This window comes from Tyto alba, unplaced genomic scaffold (genome assembly GCF_018691265.1).
Source record: "Tyto alba isolate M040663 unplaced genomic scaffold, T.alba_DEE_v4.0 Super-Scaffold_1, whole genome shotgun sequence".
NCBI lineage: Eukaryota > Metazoa > Chordata > Aves > Strigiformes > Tytonidae > Tyto > Tyto alba.
Window position 1 is genome coordinate 30,989,164 of NW_024881261.1, and position 27,722 is coordinate 31,016,885.

The following is a 27,722-nucleotide window of genomic DNA, read 5'->3' on the forward strand; positions in this document are numbered from 1 at the left end:
AGGAAACTGCTCCCTAACACTTGCTCTGAATTTTTGGTAGATTAGTCCATTTACTGGGGGGTTTTCAAACACCTTTCCCTGTGAAATCGGAATGCCTGTCAAATTTATATTCTGGAAAACAGCCCAAAAATTTTATTGCCAGAACCATAAAATAACAACAGTATCTTGTTGCAGAAGGTCTGGAAAAGTTTTATTTTTTAAAAAAACCTTATGATTGCTTAAATAATAAATTTAATCATTATTTTGCTCAGCTACTCATAATTTTTGTAGCAGTGCCTTAAGTATAGAAAATGAGACTCTCACTTTAGAATAGCATTTCCTAAAGAAAGTCCCTACAAGGCTAAAGCTACCAACTTCCTACTTTACTTGTACACTTAACGAGTTTCACTCCCTACTTTTACAGGGCTACAGACAGGCAAAAAATTTACTATTTATATATGAACAAGATGTTAGCAGCTTATACTTGAATTTAGCGATCATGAAAATACTTAAATTTAATGCAAAATAATACATAAAAAGAATGGTAAATAATCAGACCACAGGTACATAAGCATCTAACTAATAACACGAAGTATTGGAAGCTTTATAGTATCCTAACAGGAAATAATCTGGATACCTCTTTTCCAACTCTACAGCATTACAGAAAGCACATCTCAGATTTGCAGCATACACAATCAACCAAATTCAGGTTCTTCTGTATTAAGGCAAAGGAAACAAAGAAAACCTGCCAGTCTGCTCTCCAGCTTTAGTATGGCTGAACACAGTTGAAGCTATTTATAAAGGAAAGAAAAATTATCTCCCAAACCTCAGTTAAGGGATTCGCAGGTCTTTACAAGGATTTTATATTCCGCCGGCTCCCTCTTAGTCTCCAAACCAACAGATCTAAGTATCGATACTTTATGCTGCCAGTGAAACGCTTTTTTGTCAGCTTTAGTCTCTAATCAGTTGTAAAGAGATGACTGAAATAAAGATTTCTAGTCAAGTGTTCATTTTCTGTAAGTGCTTATATAGACAGGTCACAAAATAATCTGCTGGGATTCACCTAATTCATGTGCCGCCTGTAACAGCATCTTACATAGCCAGGCCTCTAGCAACACTGTGAAGCCAGACAACTGTGCCACACTTCTTACTTCATCCCGGTTATATCATGTACTGGCTTGGCATACAAAATGAAGAATATAACCAAGAAATGTGGGACTGAGTGTATAACAACTTATTCACAAATTTGGAATTAAAATTAGGCTCGTATTACATTAATAATTCTTTAGATTCTTTAAACTGTAGTGTATTAATTCTATAAAAATATACATATTTAAAAGACCACACATACCTTATCAACATTTCCCCCCATTAGTCTGAAGACTGAATGCTGGTACAATATTTTCCTGCAGACACAAACAGCCATCTCTTCTCTACTTTCACATCCCATGCCAAAAATAATTATATGTGAAGTTTTACTTTACAGCATTGTGAAGTTGGAAAATACAGCCAATAAAACTTGAGAATATCTTGAGCTAAAGTCCTGCAAAAGAAGTAGATTGCTATTTGATAGTATTTTAACATACTTTGCCACAATATGAAGGCAGCTTCAATGCAGTAGGATTACTGTGAAGTCCTATATACTTGCTGCCTACCTGCATACCCTCTATTTAACAATGACACGCACAGGATTTCCACTGAGAGAATACAAATAGGACTGCAGTTCATATTCCTGACAGATTCATACCCTCCCACTCTCCTAGGACCTATTATTCAACTATCCACAGATCTGTTAACTCAGAGTCTGAACAGTTTTTCTTCAGCAAGTTTGGGATAAGACAATAACCCCAGCTCTCACCTATTCAGTTACACTACGAATGGCTACATAAAGCAATACAACATAACATCAAGAAAAATAAGCATTTTTTTGCAACTTCTGGTGAAATGAGGAAGGGAAACATAGTTGCTCATATAGGTAATTCAAAGGGGAACAAAAACTTGCTTCAACTTGTATAATCTTCTAAATTATCCCACCAGGCTCTAACTTCAGTTTTACAACTTGCCACATTATTTCTAGAATCACCAGAAAAGAAAAAGTCTTCATGTTACCAATATTTGGACTGTATGTCAATCAATTATTTAAGTAAAAGGTAAGAACTGCCAAATGCTTCATGCACTATAGCTGACAGTTTAAAATTAAGCTTGCTGAAACAACTGTAATTCCATTTGCAGAGCATTTCAATATCCATTTCTGTTCCCAGAAGAGTGTTTGACACAGAAAAAATTAGTTCTCTGCCCACTGTATGGATCAGCTTTCCCCTTGAGCGCATTGTCTAACGGATGTTCAGACTCTAAAGTCTCTGAAGTGGAGGCAACCCCAGGGTTAACCTGGATTTGAAGGGGCTTAGCCAGACAAGGGGCAGAGTTATTCAGAGACCTTTAAGGACCCCTGATTTTCATCTTCTCTGCTCTCTCTCACCGACTTTGGTGAGCTGGTAAGGAGGCGGGGATGGAAACTGGGGATAGTTATCTAAGCTTATGAAAGAAACCAGTACCTGTACCTCCTAGGAACATTTTAAACAAATTGGCAAACTTTGTTAGAGAACACTAAACTGAAACTGACCTTTTGATTTTAATAAAAATATGTTTTCCGTTTATGACATCACTACTAATGATATCAGACATAGGAAATACATTATCCTACTCACCTACATGCTCTCAAATAGCTAATACTTCAAAAAATATCATGGATTAAAGCAGAAAGTACTGGATTCCTGTCTTAGGTCACTTTTTTCAGTAAAACTTTAGTTTAACACATAATAAATTTGACTCCGCTCACTATGAAATTGGTAATTTACACCTTAAAACTACAGATTGCCTCAGAAAAGCATAACACAGTGTTTATTATTGTTCTTATATATAATAAAAGTAAATTGTTAAAAATACAAATATAGAAGTAGCTTAGGAAATTAAATCAACTTGTTTGTTTCCCTCCTCTATACTTCACAGATTTTAAATAAAAACTTTATACCTACCGTGTATACATGGTTGTGTTGCAAAGTCCATGAATCATACAGACAGTTCCTACCACACCAGTATTAAGTTCTATGTTTCTCTCTCTTCAGATGCAGGCCTAAGGCCAACATTCAATATGAAACTAACAGTTACTGAAACTTCTAGTTGTGAAATAGAAAAGATACCTTTGTATCCATACAGCAGTTTTTTTTTACTGGTGCTACTCAAATGTGAATCTTCTGATGGCACCCCATATGCTATACAAGAACAACGATGATGCAGTTAATATTTTATTACTGCAATTACCACTTTCATACCTGCTAAAACTCATTCTAAAGCATGTGAATTTTTAATTTCATCTGACAAATAGATTTTGCTTCAACTGCTTACCGCTTACCATATAGGAATAGTGGAATTGGATATACGACTCCTGACTCTTCTTGAACACCCTCAGTCAGCATGATTACTCTCGTCTTCAGAAGGCATTTGAAGCAAACAGAAACATGGTATGGACCTACTGAGGTTGGTAAAGTGCCTGTAAACTGTACACACTATTTCATGAAAGCATGCAAATAAAAACCCCTCTCTATCTCTTCTTCTACAATAAAGACTAAGAAAATTAACATACTAGCATTCAGCACTCAGCTTGTTGAATATTTTGCTGAAGTCTGTCTTGCTTAGAAATGAGAGCAGCTAAGGTGGTGGTGTTACTCCAAATACAGTTGTATGACCAAACCCACAGAGATCCACTTTATTCTCCCACTGTCATGTCCCATGCTCAGTCTCAAATACATTCACACACGCGTATTACAAACACAGCCTGATACTGCAAGCATCTGATAACTGAGTAAAGCTCATAAATCAGAGATGCCACAGCTGAAAGCAGGATAGAAGCTAAGTGTATTAACCTTATTTTGATCTAAGCCTACACTCCAGAGCAAACTAGTTAATCATATTTTTCATTTAACCTTTGTGTCTGTGAAGTTGTATTCTAACCTACAGAATAAAGTGAAAACAACTAGCTGATAAGGACTAATTGCCACTATACCTTTCACCATCTTCTTTCCTATGCATTTATAAAAGTTGAGAACTCATAGAGAAGTTGAGCTTTACCTAATGAGCCCCTGCAAATGACAGAAAACAAACAGTAGCTCAAAGCTGATACAACCACTGCTAACACTGCAATTCTGTGAACTGAAAATGTATGCCACAACAGAAGTTCTCTATGAACCACCTACATTATGGACAACTTTGTTTCTGAAGCCCTGTAGGAACATCCAAGTAACGAACTGGCCTAAGAACAAGCTCTTTTCTTGGTTTTGTTTCCATATCATTATCAGGGATCTTTGCTCTCTAGACTATAGTCACAAAGAATCCTCATTATAGGTAAGAGGCAACCTTATTAGTAGTCCTTATGACAACTTCTTAGAAATCTTTGAATACAGAAACATTAACCCAAGATAAAATTTGAATATCAGTTACCTGAAATGCTTATGGGCACTGAAAGAGTCTGTGGCTAAGGTTCCTGCTGACAGATACATACAAAAGTTACTTTCACACAAGCCTGTAGCACAGCACCTGGATGTCAATAGTGGTTAGAGATATTTCCATAGCGATAAAGCAACTTCCTGGTTATTCCTGCCCTAAGGGCATTGGTCTCCGGCATTCCTTTCCTACACAGAAAAACATCCCTGCATTTTCCAATCAGCAGTCCAATCCTACAGAAAAACAAATCACTTCCTTCTAAAATGAACCTGCAACACACGATCATCTCCCATACCCTGAAAACATCTTACACAGTTTAAAGCAATATTGTTAGAGAGCTACTCAAAGGTACAAGCCACATCGTAAACCAACTCCCTTTAGTGGGCCAAGACACCTTAAAATGCAACATACTACCAATATAATAGCCAAGAGCACGGAGTAGCCACATTAGCAGCTTGACTTGAAGCCTCCGGTCCCTCTTAACAGAACAGCCACTTAAACACCTATGGATAAACTAGGTTTTCCGGACAGGCTTCCTTCAAAAGGCGTCTTCACCCGAACTGCACTTTCCCTGAAAAACTGTGCCCCCTGCACTGTGTGGAAGTACCTTTACTTGTCCTTGCACTCGCGCGAAGACAAACTGTGCTTCCCGCCCCGCTGAAGGGCGGCGGGGGACGGGGACAGCGCCCCGGGCCCACGCCTGCGCTTCACCCCAGGCTCCCTGACCCCAGAGCTGCCCCAGCGCGGGGCGGGGGCGCGAAGCGCAGGCCCAAGAGCGCCTCAGCCCCGCGCCCAGCACCGGCCGTTAACGGCCACCCGGGGCCGCGAGCGCGCAGGCACCCGCGGCTGCGCGAGAGAGAAGGGAAGCGATCTGGGCGGGAAGCGGCGGCGGGGCAAGGCGGGGCCGCCCACTACAGACCCCGGCCTGCCCGCCCTCCTTCCGCCACCACGCCAACACCAGACCACGAAGATCCCCCCCCCTCACCCCGGGGCTCCCCCGCGGGCAGCGGTTTATGCCGGGCGGGGCAGGAGGGGAGGGGAGTGGAGGGCGGGGGTGGGGGGGGGGCGCGCCGCCAGCGCGCATGCCCGCCCCGCCCCCCGCCCCGCCCACAGCGCGAGCCCGCTCGCCGCGCCCCCTTCCCCTCCGCGAATCCCGGCGGGGCGGGGCGCGCAGGCGGCGGCGCAGGCGCAGTCGGGCGGCGCGTCGCTGCCGTGTCCCGTCCCCCGCTGTCCCGTGTGTGTGTGTGTGTCCCCCCTCCCGCCGCCCCCCTCCCCCCCTTTCTCCCCCCCTCCCCCCCGCCCGCCCGTTTAAAGGCGGCGGCGGCGGCGCCCCGCGCCTATTGTGGCAGCAGCGCTGCGCCGGGATCTGCCGCCGCCCCGCTCCTCGCGTCTGGCGGAAGCGCCGGGGGCCGCCGCCATGTACCGCTACTTGGGGGAGCTGCTGGCGTCCCGCTTGGCCGCCGGCTCGGTGCTGGCGGGCGCGGAGCCGGGGGGGCCGGCAGCGGCAGCCGGTGGGGCGGCAGCGGCGGCATGGGGCGGGGGCCGGTGCCCGCGGCGGCACTACTGCGAGGCGGCGAAGAAAGAGGACGACCCCAACTTCTTCAAGATGGTGGAGGGGTTCTTCGACCGCGGCGCCAGCATCGTGGAGGACAAGCTGGTGGAGGGGCTGCGCACCCGCGAGAGCATGGAGGAACGACGCCACCGCGTCCGCGGCATCCTCCGCATCATCAAGCCCTGCAACCATGTGCTCAGCGTCTCCTTCCCCATCAAGCGCGACAACGGCGAGTGGGAGGTGATCGAGGGCTACCGGGCGCAGCACAGCCAGCACCGCACCCCCTGCAAGGGAGGTGAGACCCGCCGCCCCCCGCACCGCGCTCGGTGCCCGGGCCCGCCCAGGCCGTGCGGCCGGGCCCGGCCTGTCCCCGGCCCGGCAGGCACCGTCCCGCCGCGGGGCGGGCGCTTCCCGCGCCCTCAGGTCCTGGGGAGGGGTGGCGGACACACGGACGGACAGACAGCGCTTGGCTCCCCGCTGCCCGCCCGGCCAGCGACCGCTGACAGCCCTCCCGGCGAGGACAGGCAGCAGCCGCCTGCTGCCACCGGCGGGGTCTGGAGGGGAGGCCCGCGGCACGCCGCTGCTGCCACTCGGGCTCCCCACGAGTGACCTCCCGCTTAACCTCGGCGCGAGGTCTCGCAGCGCGGCCTGCGCCCCCCAGCCTGGCGTCAGGCGAGGCGAAGGGTGCGAGGGCGGCCCGTGGGGTGACTCGGGGTGGCTCCCGTTTTGGTAGTGTGTATCAACAAACGTGTGGAAATTCCACGCTGGAAGTGTCCGCTCGGGAGAGGCTGTCCCTTAATGCGCTGCTTGCCGTGTTTGCGAAACCTGAACGCTTGCCCGGAAAACATGGGTAGAAAAAAGTTAACAAGTTTTCCTAGTTACCGGCTGGACGCACAGGAAAAGGCAAACCAGATTTTTCTATGGAAAGCTGACTTGGCATAAGTGAGGCCAACAGCATGCCTGTGCAAAAGCACCAGGAGGGTGAATCCTGCTGGAGCTGAGCAGAGCTGAGCTCATGCAGGATCAGCTGTGGTCTCAGAGGAATCAAACTCCCTTCTAGTCTGGGATAGATGGCATTTCCTTGAAAAGCAAATACAGATGTCCTTTAGCATAGCTTATGTAGGAGCTCTGATCTTTCTGGGCAGTTAAGTATGGGAGACCATTTCAGCACTGTGTCTCAATCCAGAGCTTCTGTAGTCAGTAAATACATTTCTTTCTTCAGCATAGTCCAGCTTTATGGAAAAGAACGATGGTTGCAGAAAACAGTTTTCTGTGATGTCTTATCAGTGAAGGCCTCTGACTTTGAGAGTAGAGTAGGAAGGGTGTTCTTAGGTAAATGTTTTCTTGATAATCAGTTTGGCTGGTGTGTATATATGACATGGGGATTTTTCTCTTTGCAGCACCAATAGTATGTGCTGTTAATGTGGTTCCTGACTTTCCAAAATAAAATACGTAGAGAGCATCCTGTGATATGCTTGATTCTTGCCCAAAAGAGGCTAACTCAACTTCCTGGTGATTACTCGGAGCAAGAGTTACCAGCATCAGACTTAGTTGTAGCTGAAGTTGGGTGTGGCTGAACCTTACTTTGTGTGGAGCTACTGTTTCTCTGCCATTGCTATATTTTATTTTAAAACACTGATGGTTATTACACTGCTCTTTTGTCATTCACTTAGATTGTTACTTTTTGCTGCTGCTTACAAAAAAATCATTTTCTGTACAGCCTGTGTTACTCCTAAGATCCCAGCTTGCATAACAAAATACTGTTCAGTGGCAAATGAAGTAACAAGATAGTATTTAATATATGATAACTTCTAATATTTCACATTACCATTGCTCAGAGCTGAAAGAATTAATGTTTTCACAACAAAGAATTGTAAGATTCTCCCTACATCAACAAAAAACATCAACTGAGTGATTGGATACCTTCTGTTCAGATAACTCCATTTTTAAATCCTCAACAGAATTTCTTGGTTTTCAGTAGCATTTGTTATGCCTGTCTGCACAGACACTGGAGCAAACACTGGAGCGTTTATGGAAAGTTACAACTGTAAATTTCAAGGCAGTTGGAAATGACAGCTGAAGAAAGTACCAAGTCTAGATAGTTTGTCCTTTTGTTCCTGTGCTGCTCCCCACCCCCCATGGGTTTAGGGAAGGAATTGCAAATGATATTTCCTTTCCACTCTTTTTCAGCATAGTAATCATAAAAGGATTTCACCTTCTAATGCTCTCTAGGAATTTGCTCACTATCAGATGACAGATCTGGCTTTGCAGTAGTTTAAAGGGGATGTGTGATAAGTGTAGATCAACTGCTTGAAACCTGCTATGAAAAAAAAAGGTGGGAAGAAGTAGAACATTTCTACTCAAACTGCAAAGAAAAGGAGTGGTAAAGATATTTCTGCATTTATGGTATGTTTGATCCATCTGGAATACACCAAAAACTTGAGCTTTTGTCTAAAAGTGACTTTTAAACTAGAATCCTAGTAGATTCCATAGGGAAAAAAACAAAACAAAACAAAATGCAAAGCTTGGTGAAATACAACTCAAACCCTATAATAGTGTGAAACAGGAAAACTTGCTGAAGTGAGTGTCTCACACACTGTGGGGCCCATAGTCTGGCACAGGCAATTCACACCAGCAAGAAACAACAAGGGACATAAGGCCACCTTTTAAAAGAAGGGGCGAGTTGGCCTCTGGAAGGCTTGCAGAGCAGTAGGAGGAACACAGCTTCCAGATCTCTTCAGATGCTGAATTGTGAGCGTTGACTTTGCACTTACTGAAAAGTAAAGTTTGATAAAATAAGGTTCCCTGTACTACTTTTTTTTTCTTTTTTTTTTTTTAAAGGAGGTGTATTTGGTACTAAGAAAGAGATAGCATTTAGTTACTGCTAGGTAATCTGTACTAGCAAGTAGGGATGCTTTGTCATCTAAGGAGCATTGTACTTGAAATGCTCATCTCTTATTTCTTGAAAGTTTACATGAGCTGGAGGATAAGAGATGCTGTTTAGAGAACGTTAAATGCTGTTCTGTATGCAGATTAGACAAATGATCAAAGTGCACTTTAAGATTCAAGTATGGAATGAAGGAAAATAAATATTTATAGGTCTTTTAAAGGCTGTCTTCCTTTAATTTTGTTCCTCATTACTTTTTGTGCATCCATACCAAAATGCTTCATTAGTGATTTCATGTTACTTCTGTATACCTTTTTGTTTATAAGGTCATTTACAGATTTAACCATGAACTAATGAAGATTTTGTACTGTAAATCAAATTTTAAAGTCTTGATTTAAATCCTCCTAACCTGGAGACAGCTGAATTACATGAGGAAACAGAGACTAAATACACATTTGAATTATCTGCACTTTAGCAGCTTCTATTTCTACTAAATGTTTGCAGCTTACAGTTATAGCAGTTAGATTCTGTTCCTTCTGTCACAGGCATAATCTTCAATTTCTTTGCCTGCTCATTCTCTTCTAGGGTGAAACCTCAACCCCATTACTTAGCAGTCTAGCCCAGATCTGGAAAGCGCCAAACTTATTAATGCGAGGTTGATCTTTATGAAGCAAGTTTAAAACTCACATGTGCATACAGGTGATACCTGCTGGTAGAAGTGCAGCAGTTCCTTAACTAGTAGTCCTGTACCTCCTTCTCTGCTGGCTTCTGTACTGCCTGCAAGTAGAAATAACTCGCCAGAGTGAATGCCAGAAGAGGCCTGCTTTGAAAATAAAGCTCCTGGGTGGATGGATGACTGTGTCCTGATACAGACATGGAATTACAGACCACATGGGTTGGGCTGGATGAGGGCAGATTTAAGATCAGTCTTACGTTTTTTTGCATAGGTGAGATCCTACACCGTGGTGGGAAACTTGACTGTCATATTTCTGTTCGAGAAGTATGATGCTTTTAGTACCTTAGTTCTAACAATCTGAAGCATAGTTATTAAAAATCGGAAGTTATTTAATGGCTTATCCTATTCTCCTCTCTTCCCTCAAAACAGGTGTAAAAACACAAGTCAACTTGATTGTGTTGGACACAGTTGTCACTACATGGTAGTGCAGGTGAATCTTCATTGGGTCAAGAGAAGTGCTTTTCAGGAAAACTGGCACTAGGTACTGAAACATGCTTTCTTTTCCACTTGTGACTTGTGAGGGTTTTCCACCTCATTGAGAGAACCCAGAAAAACATTTCTTGTTGCATCTTGTGGCACTTAACTATTTAACTGTTGTAGAAATTAATCCTCAATTCTACTTCGGAGGATTGCAAACCTTTGCAACTCGAAGGTGGTGATTCCTTTTCTTATGGTGTGCTTCTCTTCTGTGCTTTAGGAATCTTTACAGACTGGTCATGAATATACCCATTTAAGTGGTAGGCCTAGCAGTATGTCCAGCATGTAAGTCCAGGATTTAAATACTCTTTTCTGCAATGTAACTGTTTTTTGGAAAGGAAAACTTAGTGAGATGCCTCCTCATCCCACTGAGAACATGGAGATACGCAGTTTTCTTGTATGTTGGGACTGAAGTTGCTTAGCATTTGTACGACCGGACTGATGCTGCGTGGTAGCTGAAGTAATGCTGTGGGTCAGGTCATTCTTTCCTTTGCTTATGCAGTGACTTGCATGCTAGTGGCCAGCACTAACAGGAAACCACAGCTGTTCTTGTTCACTGCACTGACAGCTGCCTAAAGAACTAAACCAAACCAAATAGTGTACAGGAAGTTTGAATAGAGATGACTTTGCTAAAAAGTACTCAGACAGTTCCTACTTAAAATTATGAATCTTTGTAAATAATTTTTATCAGATTCCATGAAAGGTGTAAAACTGGTTAAGCTGCTTTTTCATGTGGTTGATGATGGCTGTTTTCATTAATAGGTCAATTTGTGAAAATAGAATAAGCTTATTGAGTTCCTACTCGCTTAATAGTATGGAAACAATTCCATGTTAGGCAGCATTTACTCTGGGGATAAAGCTGTTACATGGTTTTAAAACTTTTAAAGCTTTTTCATGTTAACCGACAGTCCCAACAGGTCTGTTATCGATGAAATGAAATGAATCAGAGCTGGGAAACAGCCTAACCTTTTATTTATGCTTACCCAAATTGCTTTAACCAAGTCTCAGCTGCTTTCTCGGTTCAGAAAGGCTTTAAAACTGTCTTTAGTTTCAGACTACATTTAATCTATCTTTTATTTACGTAAGAATTTTGGAAAACTTTGTCATACATTACTTAAAAGTTCACTGTCTGTATACAAAGACAGATGGTTTTTTAGTTTACTTGCTCTGTTGGCTTGGAGGTGAATGAATCTGATTTTTTATGTGGTACTGCCTTGGCTGGTTATTGGAAGGCTCTATTCTGCATTACAAAACTTTCTTGTCATCTGGTTTTGGCTGCTTTTCTTCTGCCCATCAGTATTTATCCTTCTCACTTGACTTATGAGTTCATAAGTTTCTTACTGCATAAGGTGACGTTTATTCATGCTACAGTTGCCACAGTTTTCCGACTGCAGAGGTCTAAGGGTAATGCTGATCGCAGTGCCCAGTCACCAAACAGCCTCTGTCGTACACATTATCTTGTCTAAAAGAGTATGCAAATGTCGTGATGGTAACCTTGTTAAAGAGAAAGCTTTACATGCAAGAGTTGGACCAGTACAACCCCATGTGCCGTCTTGGCTATCATGACATTGTTTCCCTTTGTAAGTGAGAGCAGTGAGAAGTAGTGCTGTAAGGTATCTTTGCGTCAGCAGAGCTCTGTTTATCCAGGGGTTGCATTGGTGGCTTTAAGTCATGCATGGATGAAAGTTCTGAGGTCATGTCTTTGGCCTAGGGGTCTTCAAGGGTTAGACATGGAAAGGACCATGCAACAGGTGAAACTTAACATAGACCATCTGTAACCTGAAATAAACCATGGAAACTGATCTAACTTCAAAGGAATATGAGTTTCACAGAAAAAAAAGGTAATTAGCCTAACAGTGATAACACTTGCAGTGTTATAGCTAAAGCTTATGAGTGCCTTATTTTCATAGGTTTCTGCCCTCTTGTTGTAGCTTACTTCATTTACAATTAGTACAACAGTGGATATAGATTTAAATTGGAAATTTGAAAAAAAAAAAAAAAATTCAAGGAATGGGCAGTGTCCCGTGCTTTTGCTGTCCTTTAATCAACTAGTAGCAATTCTCAGTGAGCTTTATCAGTTTTGTGCTTTTACCTTTGATACTCTTGTAGAAGTCTATGTCTTGCTCTTCTGGCTATGAATCTTTTCAGTCTCAGCTTTTTCATACAATCCGTTCATTCCGCTTGTGCAGTAGCCAGCTTTGTCCTTGATCTTAAACAGTTGTTTTCCTTTGCTACTGTTGGTTCCTTGTCTATTTATAGAGAGATCATACCTCTCTCAGCATCGGGCTTTCTGGATAAACACATGTTGAAGCAGGGTGAGGAGGGGAAACTCTTGTGTGACAGTCCCCCTCCTGTTCTCTGGGTCATCCTGGCAGGTATTCTTTGTGCATAAATTGCAGTAGTTCCATCTTACTAGGAAATAAACTTTTAGAGCATGGAATTTCCCTGCTTCATGTCAGCACTGTGGTGGCTTGTTGTTTTGTGGCTCCTATGGCATTTGGACTAGCCAGGGCCGACTCGTGTGTTATTTCCGCCCTCTGCACACACCCATGCACGTGGTGGTGATGTCTATGTGGAAGTAGTGTTACTGCATCTCTCTGTATCAGTCCTTGTTACTACAGTGTGGAATGCAGTTTAATGAGCAACCTAATCCTTTAAGTAGTAGGGTTGGGGTAGTTCTATCGGTGAGACTTTACTTCATAGCCATATTCTAAGCGCATCATTTCAGCTAATATGTGCTTGCCTGGTGGTATACTAAATTTGCCATATCCACATTTAAAACACCAGGTCTTATTAATGCACCACACATTTCTTAATAGAGAATATTCTTGGCTTTTCTCTGCATGGAATATAACAAACATATGTATATATGTTTAAGTATATTTCAAGTATAAGTACAGCTTATTAAAAGTATACAAGAAGTGGGATACTGAAGTATTCTATCTGGTTGAATACCTTATGGTCACTGAAGAGATACTTGTGGTTAAATCAGAACAGTAGAATGTGTCCACAGGGCAGTCCCTTTCCTGCCCCAGGTTATAGATGGCTAATGCTTTGTGGGAAGAGATAAATATTTTTGTCTCCTCTTGGCAGTTAGTGAATTGAATTTGGGAATGAGTAGTTCTTGTTGCTGATTGGTGTACAATGTTGTTGTTTTCCAGCACTGAATTACTCATCTTGCTTTGTTAGGTTTGTCTGGAATTTCTTCGTCTTCAATGATTACAAATTTGTCATTGTGCTGTTTACCACACTTTCCAAATAGTTAAATAAGGCTAAGCAGTTTCCTTCTATGGAAGGCTGGATTGTTTTTCTGGATTTAGAAAAATGTACTTGTTCTGAAAGAGCCTAAGGATTGCTTGGAAGATCTGTTCTTACTGTTAGGTGTCAATGATTACATATTTTGATAGTAGTATAATCACAGTCTCACTTGTTTACTTCCTAAACTTCATCTAAATGAAAATCTTATACATAATCCAGAGTTAAAACATTAAGGAACTAAGGTGTTGCAATAAATGCTGGAGCTGATTGATGGATTCTGTTTGGGGATTCTGCTGAATAGTTTGAACAAGGTGAACATCTTTATGGAAGCTCCTTTAGACTCTGCATGTAATGTCAGCCTTCAGACAGGGTCAGGCAAGCTGTCACCCCACAGAGCCACTGCAGAATCCAGTGTTGCTAATTGGGAGATTAATATGGCTGTAGTCAGTCCTAAAAACTTTCAAAGGAGATAATGAAATCTGTTTTGCTGAGTGCTGTATGGATAGTGTAGGATAGCTGCTGCCCTGGAACACTTGTTCTGATGAGCAAACATGTTGCAAATATTGGTGAGCAGAAGAAATGCACCATCATAACGAGAATTGTTGTCTGTAAAGGACCCAAATTAGTTTCAAAGTTCAAAAGATGATCACAACTAGAAGAAAACACCGATGTAAAAGCAGGACAAAAGCCTTGGTTAGATATTATTAATTCAGGCTGAGATGTAAATCTGTTCTAGGGAACTTGAGAGACTTGCTAAGATTTTCAAGCTTCTTAGTGCAGGAGGAGTAGTTTACCAAGTGGTTTGCTTTGAACTGTTACTGTGGCAACCGTTTAGTTTTGAGACTTGTCTTTGAATACATCATGCTCATTAGTGGTGAAGGCATACATAGATACTACCATTTAAGATCACTGCACTTAAGATCAGGAAATAATTACACTAGCTTCCCTAAATGTAGATTTTCAGACATACTAGAAAGGCAGTAATCATTCTCGAAGTTGGTGGTTCTGTACACTGTGTTTTCTAAGGAAGCATAATAAACACACTGAACATTATGGGACATACTGAAATCTGTACAATGTAAAATCAAGCAGGATATATATCCAGTTTTCTTTGAAATCAAGATCTTTGTTACAGGCCTGTTAGTACATGCCTTACTACAAACCTGTTGATTAAAATGGTAACTGACCGCTATTATTTCAGAACCCAAAACACAGTCTTACTGATAATTACTACTTTGACATTTATTTACAAAATAGTGTGTTCAAGTGCTTTGCTACTCCATTTGGAAAAATGAAAATTAATCTGTAGCATCTACCTAAGAAGTTAAGCTTAAATCATGAGCAAATTTTACTTTGTCCGAAACAATTATTGGACTCAGTGCAAGAGGTAACTGGGTGAAGAATATCATCTCCAAAATGTAGATCATAAAAAATAAGTTTTAAAAGCATGAACAATGCAATGTGATGATAAAGCCTTCTCTTTATACTGTCCAGTAATGAAGCAAAATGAAAATATTTCCTTATCTACAAGGTCTTGTGCGTAGAAAAACAAAGAATCTCTTAGCATACCGTTTAACTTCTTGGGGTGTGGCAAGGAAAGAGAATTCTTAACTGGGACAAGAATTTGTATGTTTTCCAGTGAAAAGTATTTTCCATGGCAGTGAGTCATATTGTAACTTGATGGTTTCTTCAGGCTATTTTTTGTGACTAATTTGCTGTAAAAGTCACAAGTTTCCAGAGACTGACTGCGTGGGATTCACCATGGTTTAGAAGAATTATAATATTGTTGCGTAGCAGTGACTTTCATTTGCTTAGGTATTAAGAATCTTGGGGAAAAAAAAAAAAAAAAAAAAAAGCCAGTATTTTATCAGTGTATATGGTCCATTTTTAGACTCAGGCTATTGAATGCATAGTAACACTGCCAAAAGAGCCATACAAATGCATGGCAATACTTTCCTCCTGCCAGATTAGGAAGCTGTCAAACTAAATTTCACTGATGTCTAAATAGAATAGAAATTAAGTCTTTTATCTTTGTGCATCCGCTTGCAGATGGAATGTACAGCATTCTCAGATGCCTGCTTCTCATCAGTCCTAACAGCTTAGCACAAATAACTTGCCTGTCAAGAGGTGGGCCTCCTGTAGAGTAATTACATTTCCTGCAAAACGGTAACTGCCCGAATTGTGAAAAGTAATTAAATGTTGGTGCATCTTAAATGTTATTCATTCATGCCACAGAAAGGAAAAATCATCACACCTCAGAAAACCGGAACTTTGCCTGACACTGTAATGAAAGTTTTTAGCAGATAAACTGAGGCAAAGTGGCTAGTGAAGTCAGCACAACTCTCAGAATTTACTAGTCTCCCATTTATGAAGATAAAAGCCAGCAGACAAGCCACTTCAATTAAAGCTGCTTAAAAGGCTAGAAAAGAAGCTAGGTCTTGCTCAAAAATATGAAGGTGTCCAGAAAAGGACAGTTTCAGCCTTAAGTCTAAAAGTTTTCCCTGTTCTGGTACACGTACATGGGTGACAATTGGACATCTCAGCTGAAAGTCTTTCAGTACTTTGTTAGTCTTGGGATTTTTTGCCTATTTCACTTGGTATGAAAGTTTACTATTTCTTACAGTAAAGTTTATAGTAACTCTTGACTGTGATACAAGGAAACTGGAGATGTAACTGTTTTGCGTGTGTTTGAGTCTTCTAGTTAAATTGCTGCTTTCCCCTTTTCAGATCCCATCTTCCATGTGATGTGCAGAAGAGGCTGTTCTCTCCTTTTGTATTTTGCTTCCCTGTTCAAACTGTACAAAAGATCTATCCCTAATTGTTCAGTCCCCCTGCTGCTTTCCATATATCAATAAACAACATTTTATGTGCCTGCAGGAGTATAGTTACAGCAAAACTGCTTTGTGTATGCAACTTGAAGTCTGAATAAATATATGGGTTGAATAAATACACAGTGCTCTAGTTCAGCTGGGGGTGGAGGAGCAGAGTTAATTTCTGCCCAGCATAGATTGTTCAGACTTGACTGGCCTGAGCAATGCTCAGATGAGGCTTCTCCCCAAAGTACCTCCTCAACCAAGAGGGAATGATGTCCCCAGGTAGGACAGTCAGTGCTGTAGGTGGTGTTTGTTCTTGCTCAGGGCTTGACAGAAGGATAACCGCTCGTCTGGAGGATTCAAGTAAGATGTGTTAAAAAAAAACACATATGTTGTAACTTTGGACCGTTGGGCTCTGATGGATTCCACTTCAATGTCAAATGTTACTTCCTGTGAGAAGGTTCTTGAAAGCCCAGGCATTAACACCTTAGAGCTACCTAAGTCAGAAACTAGTTAGTTTGATTTTGGAGACCACCCTTCCCCCATATACACACCAATTTAAATTCTATTCCGCAGAGGCATGGTACTTCCTTTTACTGATTTAACTCACATAAGAAAGCAGCACTTGGCCCTCAGCTTTATTTGAGTGGCACTCTCGGTTCCTTTGAAACTGGGATTGTTTCCAGAGCATTCAGGAATGGCTTTCATAGCAGCACAGTGCTTTAGTTCGGATAATGTATGCTGGTCTTTTTTCACTCTTGAGGACCTGAATATGGTCCTCTCTTTACATAATAGGAAATTTGTGGTGCCTTGTCCTAGCATCTAAAGGACACTCTGTGCCTGCTACAAACCACCATGCAACTTGGCACAACCTACAGCCAAGGATTTGGGGAGTAGAGGCGGGGATAGTAAATTCTTCATGGCTCCGTTATATGCTTAGTGATGTAGGAGAAGCTTGGATAGAAGCTAACCTATAGCCGTAGGGGTTTTTATGCTGTGGCCACATGACTTTGAGCACTGTGTTGATCTTAAATGTCAAGTTTAGGTTTCTGTGGTTCTGTATACGTGCTCTGTCGATTCGGTTAAGTATTTTCTACTTTGCAACTACTTCCAGAATACATGAATTTTAACTTTGAGTTCAATCAGTTTATTGGACAGCTAGAACCCATTTTTCAGAAGACTGGTAAGAGTCAGGCAGGTGACAGATCTTCCTACCTTTGTGTAATCATTTTCCACTTAATTTTGGACTGCCTTGAAGGCTAGGATGATTGATTTTTGCATCTGAGCCGCTATCAGACCACAAGGACTTGAATTTGCAACTGGACTGTGTGTCAGCGCACACTTGCAGTTCTGATGAATGACTCAGAGCAGGGAATGCAGGTGTGGTCTGGCTTCCACAGGGTGTGGGATGCGTGGCCTGGTCACACAAGCTTGCTGGGGTAGAGTTATTTCACCAGAATGTTTTGAACAAATTTGAATTGGTGAAGTGGCTTGCTGCTTTCTGTTATGTGGCTGTGTCTAGCAGTCAGAGCCCTGAAGCTACATAGGGTTTTGTTGAACCACAGCCAATGTATTGCAAGGCTCATAACTTAACAGGAGCTTGCATTACATGATTATAACCTGTACTGATAAGTTATGTTAATGTCTTGTCTATGCAATGAATGAAGTCCAAAGTGAAAGATCTTATGGAATGCTGATGAGCTTTATCAGCCTCTTGAAAACTCTACTCCTAGTTACCTATCAGCTTGGCTCATCTTCCTCCCAAGGAATACTCACTTTTTTTCCAAGGCTGAGTGGTGGTGTTAAACTTCTTAACAGAGAATTACAGAAGTCTTGAAATTCTGCTAAGTAAAAGATACATATTTAAGTAGGAGTACGGGGAACTGTTCTTTAAGTCTTAAAGCAAATAAGTTGACAGATCCCATGCTTGCATGTTATGAGGTGGCTGGTGTAGAATTAACCTTCCCAACTTCTAAATAGCTATGAAGCTGTTCAGTGAATTCCTTTTTTTCTCATGTATCTTTTGCAGGTATTCGTTACAGTTTGGATGTTAGTGTGGATGAAGTAAAAGCCTTAGCATCTCTAATGACATACAAATGTGCTGTGGTTGGTAAGTGATAATTTTTCAAGCAGGGATACAATCTTTCATTATAATCAGTACTGATGTAATTTGCAGGAAAAAAAAAAATCTAAAGGAATAAACTAAGTTTTAGACACTTATCTCTGACTAATCTGTAGGAAAATGAGAAAAATATATAGTGACCAAAATAATAATACATATTCCCTCTGTTACTGTAGATACTTGAATGAAGTTGCATTTTCATTTGAAAAGTCCAGATTCTGCTAGCTCCTCCCTCCTGTAAAAGTACTGCATCTCGAACTCAAATCAAATTATGACAAACTTGGATTGGGAGGGGCCTAATTCTTGGGGGAACAGATGGAGGCTGTAAAGGATTCAGGCAGGGGAGCTGTAGAGAGAGAAGGATAAAATTTATTTATGGGTTATAAAGAAGTACAATTCATACACGACTGCTAAATTATAGGGGAGTTTAGAGAGAATCTGCATATTATGTGTAAGAAAACAATATACTTTCTTAATGTATATAGAGAGATTTCACTTAAGATTTCCAAAGTAAAATTTTTGAGCTAACCCAGTAAAATATAAACTATAAAACTTACTGTTTCTACAAGAGTTAAGTACAAGAGCTTGAAGCATAGAAAATTTTAGATCATGAACTTTTGAGTTTCAAAGACCATTTTCAAGCTGCTCCTGAAAGAGCTCCCATTTTTATAGGAGTACCTAGATCAGATTGTAACTTACTCCTGTGAGGCCCTAAACTTGGCAAAGCCAAATTCACTGCTAAAATCAAAGATATAATTACTCACACATATTACTCATGTGTTCTGCCTTTATTGTTGAAAAAGTAAAATGATTTTCCTTTGCATTCTTGTAGATGTGCCATTTGGTGGGGCAAAGGCTGGTGTCAAGATCAATCCCAAGAACTACACAGTAAGCTTAATCATAGATAAAAATTCGGTTATCTGCAGTACTGAAGCCAGCCAGTTAAAAAAGCTCGTCTAAGGGCATTATTGACCACTTAAAACTTCCTGCCACTTCTGCCTCTGTAAAGGCAGAATTAAGCTTGTGCATGCAATGGGTAGGAAAATAACTTTTAAAAGGCCTGTTTCAGAGGTGGAATAATTAAATTAATCATTTTATTACTTTTTTTCTTAAAGTCAGGAAACTACAAATAATTTGGAACGTGAAATTTTTTTAAGTTGATGCTGTTAATAAAGGCTTACATTAAATTACTCTTAGAAAAAAGTTAATGTGTTTGTTTATTTTGACAAATAGTTTTATGCTCCATTAAACCTTACTATGCAGTGTTCCAGTGTGAATAATAACTAACTTGGCTTATAAAAGGTTTACTGCAGGCTTGCCTTCTTGCCCTAATTAAGATAACTCATACAGAAAAGAATACTAGAATATGTAACAGATATTCTAAGCTTGAAACTCCTGTAAGGATTTGTGCAAAGTTGTTCAACTGTGTTGATTACACAACTGGCAGGCTGGCTATTGCTGTTGCTGGTTATAAATCTCTCGCATAGGATATCAGATTTGTTTGCTGGAAATCTCTGCTACAGGCACAGGTGGTTCTTCCTGTGCCACACTCCCAACATGTCATGGATCAGAATGTACGGAAAGAAAGCCGAATGTTTCCTAGTGCTGCCTGAATACCAAGGATCTGATAGGGAGTGGCATATAAATTATATAAATATATGAATCATCTTTTCTTCTAAAAGAAAAGGATGTCTCTTTATGCTTGGGCATAAGTTCTAGCAAATGCCCCTCAACACTAATGATTTCTTGCAATATTTATTGCATTTTCTCTATAGGACAATGAATTGGAAAAGATCACAAGAAGATTTACCATGGAGCTGGCAAAAAAGGGCTTTATTGGTATGTTGTGCAATTTTACTATTAAAGTTTAGGAACCTGACTTATTGTACGCTGGCAGCATCCACTGGATAATACCCTTAAATAACAGTATTTGAGAGCTGTAAATAATTTGGGCATAGAACTTTCAGCGAAGAGCCACAAAGAATTGAGTCATTGTGTCTGAATGCATTTTAAGGGGAACTGCATCTTAACTTTTTTTCTGGTGGCTCTTCTGCTATGAAAAGCCACAAAAGCTGAGCTCACAGGATCCAAAATGAATCACATTTCTCTTAGGTAGATTATAAAATTGTGACCAAGTTTGTTGCAATTTTAGTCTCTAAATATCAAACTCTTCACTGTTACTGTTTCCTGTAGCCTCAGTTGAGGCTTTGGCAGATATCTGAGGAAACAGAGGAAGGAAATAGAAGGTCCACCCCAGAGAAAGTTGATGGCTTCGCGCCTGGCAACCACAGGCTGCAAGAGAAGCATAGGCGCCTGTTGCAAAAGAACCTCAGCTTCTGTAATGTTAGTAGGTGTTCCATTCAGACTCTTAATCCTGAGTTGTTCTGAATGCTTGCTGTCTGGAGTTGATATCTCAAGTCTCCTCTGGAGAAAGTTGAATGTTACTAGCTCAACTTGTAATTAAATGGAACATCTTTCCCTAGAAGAGGTTCTTATTCAAGTGAATAATAAGGCATGTAACTAGTTAAAGGTCTGTCATGTATTCCTGATGTTTAACTGTCCCTGGGAACGTATATCCACTTATCTGCATTTTCTTACTCTTTAGCCAGAGTGCTTGTCACCTGCTCTTCCAGCCAGTGATTCTCATCTAAATTAAGCTTCTGTATAAACACACATATTGATGTTACATGTGACCAGGGCAATACTATACACTGTACCAGCTATAGTGATTGTTAGTTCAGTGACAATTAAAACAGTTTGATTAAAGTTGTCTTCCTTTTTGGCTCTATGGTTGGTGCTGCACAGCTTTCACAAACCTTTTAAAATACTTAGAAAAAAAAAAAATCACTAGAGGCAGAGTTGCATTTTAAAATCTTGCTGAGCAAGTCCCTCTGATCTTAAATAGGTTGGGGAAATGCTATTTTTAGTCATCTAGAAAAAAACAGACAGAATTTGTTTGTATTGTAACAGATGTGTGAAAGTTCTTTCAAAGGTTTATTTCATCAACAAAGGTGTAATGTTTCTTTCCTGAAGTGACCACGGAAATCAAATGCATGTGCTACAGTACAATGACTAGGAACAGCTTATCTTCAATTTTTAAACTCCCCCAGGTAGAAAAAAGGAAATTCTAACGTAAAAGAATTAATTAATGTCATGGTATATAGAAATCAGACCTAGATAGCACCCTTCATTGTTACACTAATGATCATCAAAAAAAAAAAAAGTTTTTGATGCATTATTTTACTATGAATTTTTATTGACAAACTGATCTTCATTTTACTGGAAGACTTGTGTGAAAGGTTGGAGGTTTTTACAGTATTATACAAATGTGTGATATGGCATCTAAAACTGAATTGAATACAGAAGTATCTGTTGCTTGCATAATAAATTGAGGATTAACCCGGAAAACAGTTCATCTCTGCCAAGGCCTGCACAGTTCCCAAGGGAATAATGGTTCAAGATAACTATTCACGTTTGAGCCTTAAAAGCTGTTTTCACTGTTGCCAACAGGACCTGGTGTTGATGTGCCTGCTCCTGATATGAGCACAGGGGAGAGGGAGATGTCCTGGATTGCCGACACCTATGCCAGTACCATAGGACACTATGTAAGTTTTGAGCAGAGGCTTTGAATGAGAAAAGCTTTCTTGGTCTTTGCAGAAATCCTTTCATTTAGAAATTTATTACCATCATGCTTAGTCATATAATTTTATTTAATTATGTGGACCTAAATATATCCTTGCAAACTGTAACAACTTAATTGGTGTGAGGTTTTTAGGGTACAGTTAAGGAAAAATAGTTTTAATGTTTTTATTATAGGCTTAAATTAAGTTTGTCTGATACAATACTGATTGCAACTGTTCAGCAAAAAGAAAATACACTGTTTTTAAAAGTCTAGTACTTAGTCTAAAATTGGTTTCTGTTTATACCATTTTCCTCTGTTTTTCATTAGTACTATAATTACTAGCTTGAAGTTGTTAAAACAATTAGTTCATAATAGTTGGTATAGTCTTAAAGTACTGTAATCTTTCAGACTACTGAATATACAAGTGTTATTAAATAAATGCCTGTGTTTTTGTACATTCGGGAGACCGTGTGAATTAAGTTTGCACTATTAGTATAACTTGTAAAAGTGTTAAGGTTTTCTGTGGTACCTTAAAAGTAGTAAGTAATCAATGTAGACTTCAGCAAATTCTCAAAAATGTATAGCAAAAGGACACTAATATAATTTATTGACCAGAAGGCAATAAAAAAATTAAAGATTTTAAAAATCAGGTTTTAATTACAGACCTTAATTTGGCCTTTGTCCTTATGTTGCTGGGGTTATTTGTACCTGTTTTGACTGTACCAAAAACATGACTGTTGACCGAACGCTTGTTGCATACTTCTGACAGTTTGGATGAAAAAAAAAATACATTATGGACAACTTATTTCTTAAGGCTCTACTGTCTATGCCACCCAGACTTTCTAGCTTCTCTTTCAGATGTTGTTTCTGCTATTCCAACAGGTCATACTTTGCTAAGGAGTCTTGCCATAGCTTTGTATTAGTGTGTTAATATGCTAAGCTATTGCATGTTTGCCTATCCCAGCTCATTTTGAATTGAAGAGACTCTTTCTTTGCACTTTCTGCAGTCCCTTCCAACAGTTCCTCAGAAATAGAGTGGGGTGTACACTCCTAGTAATAAGGCATTAGAGCTACCCAACACGTATTTCTCTCTGGCATGCCTGTTCAAGACGTGCCTGGCTTTCCTGAGTCAGTCTCTTGGCAGAATACTTGTCTTGTGCTGTCTGATCTCTTTAACAATAGAAGAATGAGGTGGCACATGTTATTCTAGATCTGAAATACAGTCTAAGGTATCTTATGGGGTGAAAAAAGGAAATAATTGAGAAATAGTCTGTGGCATGCTAATTAGTTGAGTTAATCACTTTGCCAGAGCTGTCTGTTAACTAGGAATATCACTGTAAAACTCTACTTGCTTTTTGTTATTCACATAAATAATTATACATATTTTATTTAAAGATTAAAAACCAATAAAAAGCCAAAATTATGACTTCAAGAAGTCTTCGACACAGAGTGGCAACTTGCTCAGTCATGACTTAAAATTCCAACATATAAGAAAACTATTGCCTAGTACCATCTTATGTTTTAATGTTTAACTCATTGCACTGAAATGCATATTTCACTGTGGTAAAACAGCATTGTTTTACTATGACTGACACAGAAGGCTGACAGCATGTGGCCAGCTTTAAGATTTGCCGTATTTGTTAATATTTGACATACAGTTTTATACAGAAGCTTCAGGTTTTTTAATAGGTGGAAAAGTAAACACTGATGCATTTAAAAAGATTTTTTGAATGGCTGAACTTTTTTCCACTTTGCCATCTGAGCCTGTTGTACAGCCCTACATATACACATGCTTCAATGGCAAAAGAAAACAAACCAACAACTATTGAGGATAAAAATACAATTTGAATTATGCTACAACAGCTTATTTTATTTCTACACTCTCTCTACATGGCAATATCTTATTCTTGAAGAATAAAATAACCTGAGAGGATTTAGGTACATTTTTTCTGAAAAGTTAAAGAACTGAAATAAGGAAAAGAATGAAATCAGTTTACTTAATTTTGTTGGGTTGCTTGTTTGTATGTAGAACAGAGAGTGGTAGCCGTAGTGGAACTTAGGAGCTATTGAGGAGAATGGCCAGGTATAGAGAAGGAAGGTGAGAACTCTGACAAGGCTGTAGAAAGTGGAATAATCTATCAAAACCAGTTTGCAGAGGAAGATGTTTCAGATATCTGATTGAGACACCAAGAACAAAAATAAAGGTGATGAAGGAATATCAAATATATAAAAGCAACCATGGGGGAAGGAGGGAAGAGAACTAAGAGCAGAAAATGACCATGGAACAAAAGTGAAACTAACCATAATTCAGAAAACAGATGGAAGTGATGCAAAGGACTACATTCAGTTGAGTGGAAAGATAACTCTTTGGTGAGAGGGATCTCTCTGAGAAAGCTACAGACATGATGAGTCAGTGTGGTTGCACACAGATGTGTTCAGGTAGCTTGAAGTGGAAAGGAAAGGTCAAATAACAGATATAAACAGATAGGGGAAGTCTGTTCAAAACCTACATACAGAGCCAGGAAGCTGGAGAGACAAGGAGAATATTATTGCAGCATGGAAAGGGGCTAAGGAATGAACAAAAGTTCAGTGTCTGAACTTTGCCAACTAAGTTCATAGACTATTAGTACTGATATAGAAGTTGTTAATGCCAACCATAAACCATTTTACAAGCTTCTCATTAAAACCCATGGTCTTTCTTTTTGGTCCAAGATGTGTTAAATATTTTTTTGATTGACTTAAAACTAAAGCTTTTAGGACTTTGACATCAACTGTGGTTTGTATATGTGACTTTAAGAAGACCCAGACCTGCCCTCACCTCATGCTCTGTTTTCTTGCCAAACCATGCAAGTCTTTAATAACTACCATGTTAACTGTTCCAGAAAATCCATTTTAAGTTGCTGGATCACTGAATTATATATGGCTGAAGTTTTTTATTAGATTCATCCTTTCCACTCTTATGTACTTCCTGACACATCCAGCTGACTTTTGGGACACATGAAGGGACTTCAAATAAATACATTCTTATGTAGGGTGGAAGGCTGTATTTCTTCAAGTATTTATAAAACATGCTTCCTCCTTTGTGAATGCACAAAGGCTAAAATGTAGTTTCAGTCTGAACCAGAATGAAAACCTTAAAATCCATCAAAGCTCCAGTCCAAGTTGTTCCTAGCAAAACACCACCATGGATCTTGCTTGCAGTTGATATGCCACCAGAGGGAGCATACAGCTTAGAGAGCAACGCAGCTATATTTTGGGAAACTGAATTAGGAATTCTGTGGCAAGCCCAGCATCGCTTTTTCTGTTTTTAAATAGGCGTTATCTTTGGCTTTACATGTTAACTCACTATCTTTTCCCAAACAATAAATAGGTTTTGTTTCCATTATGGCTCTAGTCATCTCCTGCCGTTCTGCATCCGCTCACTTTTGTCCGTTCCTTTCCTTCCTCTCCGTGAGCGTCTTGCACTCACACCACAGGCATGCAAATGCATTTGGCACGAGTGATGGAGAGGAGGGAGCCTCCCAGTGAAAATGTGGCTGGTGGAATAGAAACTCATCCGGCTTCTGGCAGACTCATTTCTGTGGATTCCCTTTCATCCCTGCTCTTTCACTCATGCTGGAGGCCAAGCCACTGTGTGACTCTGCTCCCAGGGTGTGGGAGCATGGGAACCAGTGGTGACAGAAGAGGGAGGCCCAAACACTGTCTAGTTTGGAAGAAGTTTTTTCAAGTTACTAATCTCAATTTGAAGAATTAACTTTAGTTTTAAATAGTATATTTTGTCTTGTCTATCTGTATAGCACATGGAAAGTTTAATTTTATTGCCACCAAATTAAGGATAGAGGCTTCATCATACATATTGCTTTTCTGAACAGAAGTAGTAAATACTTATCTAACCTTTCCCATTTGACCTTGTACTGCAGACTTCCCTCTGAGATAAAACATCCCTGTATTCTGACAACAGGAAGATATTAGGCCTGTGTTGTTGTTTCAAAATAACTGAATTTGGCATAAAGGAACACTGAACACTGTTTAAAGATAATTAAAAACCAGTCCAAGGATATATCTGAGCCCTTTGAAAGATTAATATGTCAAAAATAATGATGGAAGTTCTGGCTGTAATAGGAGCTAATTTTGAGAAATGTATCCCTCAGAGCTTTTCGATTTGTCAAAGGTCTGCTTTTTGCTAACGGTGCAACATAATGTCACCATAATTAACTAGCCACAATCTGAAGTTAACATATACACTTAAATACAACAAAAATTTTTAGGGTGTATCCAATACCACATCACGCAACTTCCTTGACAACTGCTAGAATTCTTCTGAGAAGGCATTCACACAAAGTGAGAAAATAAATAATCTTTATGAACTAAATATATATATATATATATATGTAATCTATATCATGTTCTGACCCTTATGATTTCTGTTTTCCTTTATCTCCAAAGTGTACAAAGCTTATTGCTTGAGCTGTTCTTTGATTAATTCCATAGCTCATAAGTCCTTCACTGTTTTACAGGATATTAATGCGCATGCATGTGTAACTGGTAAACCCATCAGCCAGGGTGGGATCCATGGACGTATATCTGCAACTGGTCGTGGTCTCTTCCATGGAATTGAAAATTTCATCAATGAAGCATCGTATATGAGTATATTAGGAATGACTCCTGGATTTGGGGATAAAACATTTGCTGTTCAGGTAACTTCTTTCCTTCAACTGTAGGGGAAAAGTAGTAAACGAACTTCCAGTAGAGCTGCTTTTAAAAAGGGCTGTAGCAATAAATCCTGTTAGGGTTTTATGCCTCCCAAGTTAACCTTTGCTCTCAAACTTGAGAAACACTTTTCAAGCAACATAGGTGCCCTTTATTTTAGACTGTTTTTTAAAAACTTTTTTTAAAAACTGAACTTTTGATTGCACTCTACAGCCACAAATCCAAATCTCCAGTCTTTATAAACATGGGCTGCCAAGAACAAAGTGAAATACTATTGCAGGAGTTCTTGAAACTAAGGCATTGCCCACTTTTCAATGAGCTGTGACACTGTTTCTGCCTACACAAAATTTGTTGCAGTATTTTGTAATAAAATTTTAGGGAGAGAAGGAATTGGGGATTATGTTCTTTTTCCACTACAGAATGAGGAATTAGAAAAGCAGAAACCAATACCTTATCCTACATTTGTAGCTTTGAATGTATTTTTTTGGTGTTCACAAGATTTCAGGACTTATGTAGTTGAAATTTGAAGGGGTTGTGTATTCAGTGATATGCATTATCATTCTTAAAATTTTGAAGAAATAACTTGTTCTGTTCAGCTTTGATCAGTATGTTAAATAGAGGATTTGAGGGATTGCTTTGTTTCATTGTTTTTAGTACCAATGCACTGGTGGTTAGAAATAGCAGAGTAATTGTAACCTCCAAGTTGTCCTCTAATTAACCAGTGGGCTGAAACAAATACCTCTGCCCTGCATGGACCGAGCAGCACACTCATCTCCCTGCACTTTGTCATTTTCATGGCTGGCAGAGGGCTAACCAACAGTAACTCAAGCATAACTCAGACTGAAAACATGGCCGGTAGAATAGCTTAAGATTTTTCTCAGAAAACAGGGATACAGCATTGCAGAGACACATAATGCATGACAGTGTTGTACTGAAGTTTGCTTTTAATATGTAAACAAAATTCTTAAATATAATTGGAGCATGCTATACAGGAATTTAATACTCAGGTTTTTTCCAGCAGAGAACTGTACTACAAACTTTTGACGTAGATCATGTGACTTTTTGG

The 27,722-nt window shown here is 40.0% G+C and overlaps 2 protein-coding genes across 14 annotated transcripts in view; one reads left to right on the top strand and one right to left on the bottom strand.

Annotated features, from left to right (window-relative positions):
* SHLD2 (shieldin complex subunit 2) overlaps positions 1 to 5,486 on the bottom strand; it is a 41,255-nt gene extending 35,769 nt beyond the window's left edge. For 4 of the 13 annotated variants that reach the window (XM_032994154.2, XM_032994144.2, XM_032994147.2 and 1 more), the window contains exons 1-4: positions 4,477 to 5,078; positions 3,392 to 4,118; positions 3,180 to 3,251; positions 1,331 to 1,522 (exon numbers count right to left, since the gene is read on the bottom strand). The gene's annotated coding sequence lies outside the window, so the exon portion shown is untranslated. The other 9 variants (XM_042791531.1, XM_032994150.2, XM_032994148.2 and 6 more) reach the window with 9 other exon arrangements.
* A 259-nt stretch (positions 5,487 to 5,745) lies between these two features.
* Positions 5,746 to 27,722, top strand: part of GLUD1 (glutamate dehydrogenase 1) — a 30,888-nt gene continuing 8,911 nt past the window's right edge. The window contains exons 1-6 of the mRNA XM_032994140.2: positions 5,746 to 6,326; positions 18,232 to 18,312; positions 19,157 to 19,212; positions 20,100 to 20,163; positions 21,835 to 21,929; positions 26,464 to 26,643. Of these exons, the coding sequence (XP_032850031.2) occupies positions 5,897 to 6,326; positions 18,232 to 18,312; positions 19,157 to 19,212; positions 20,100 to 20,163; positions 21,835 to 21,929; positions 26,464 to 26,643 (906 nt within the window). The 5' untranslated portion in view covers positions 5,746 to 5,896. The remainder of the gene's footprint in view (positions 6,327 to 18,231; positions 18,313 to 19,156; positions 19,213 to 20,099; positions 20,164 to 21,834; positions 21,930 to 26,463; positions 26,644 to 27,722) is intronic.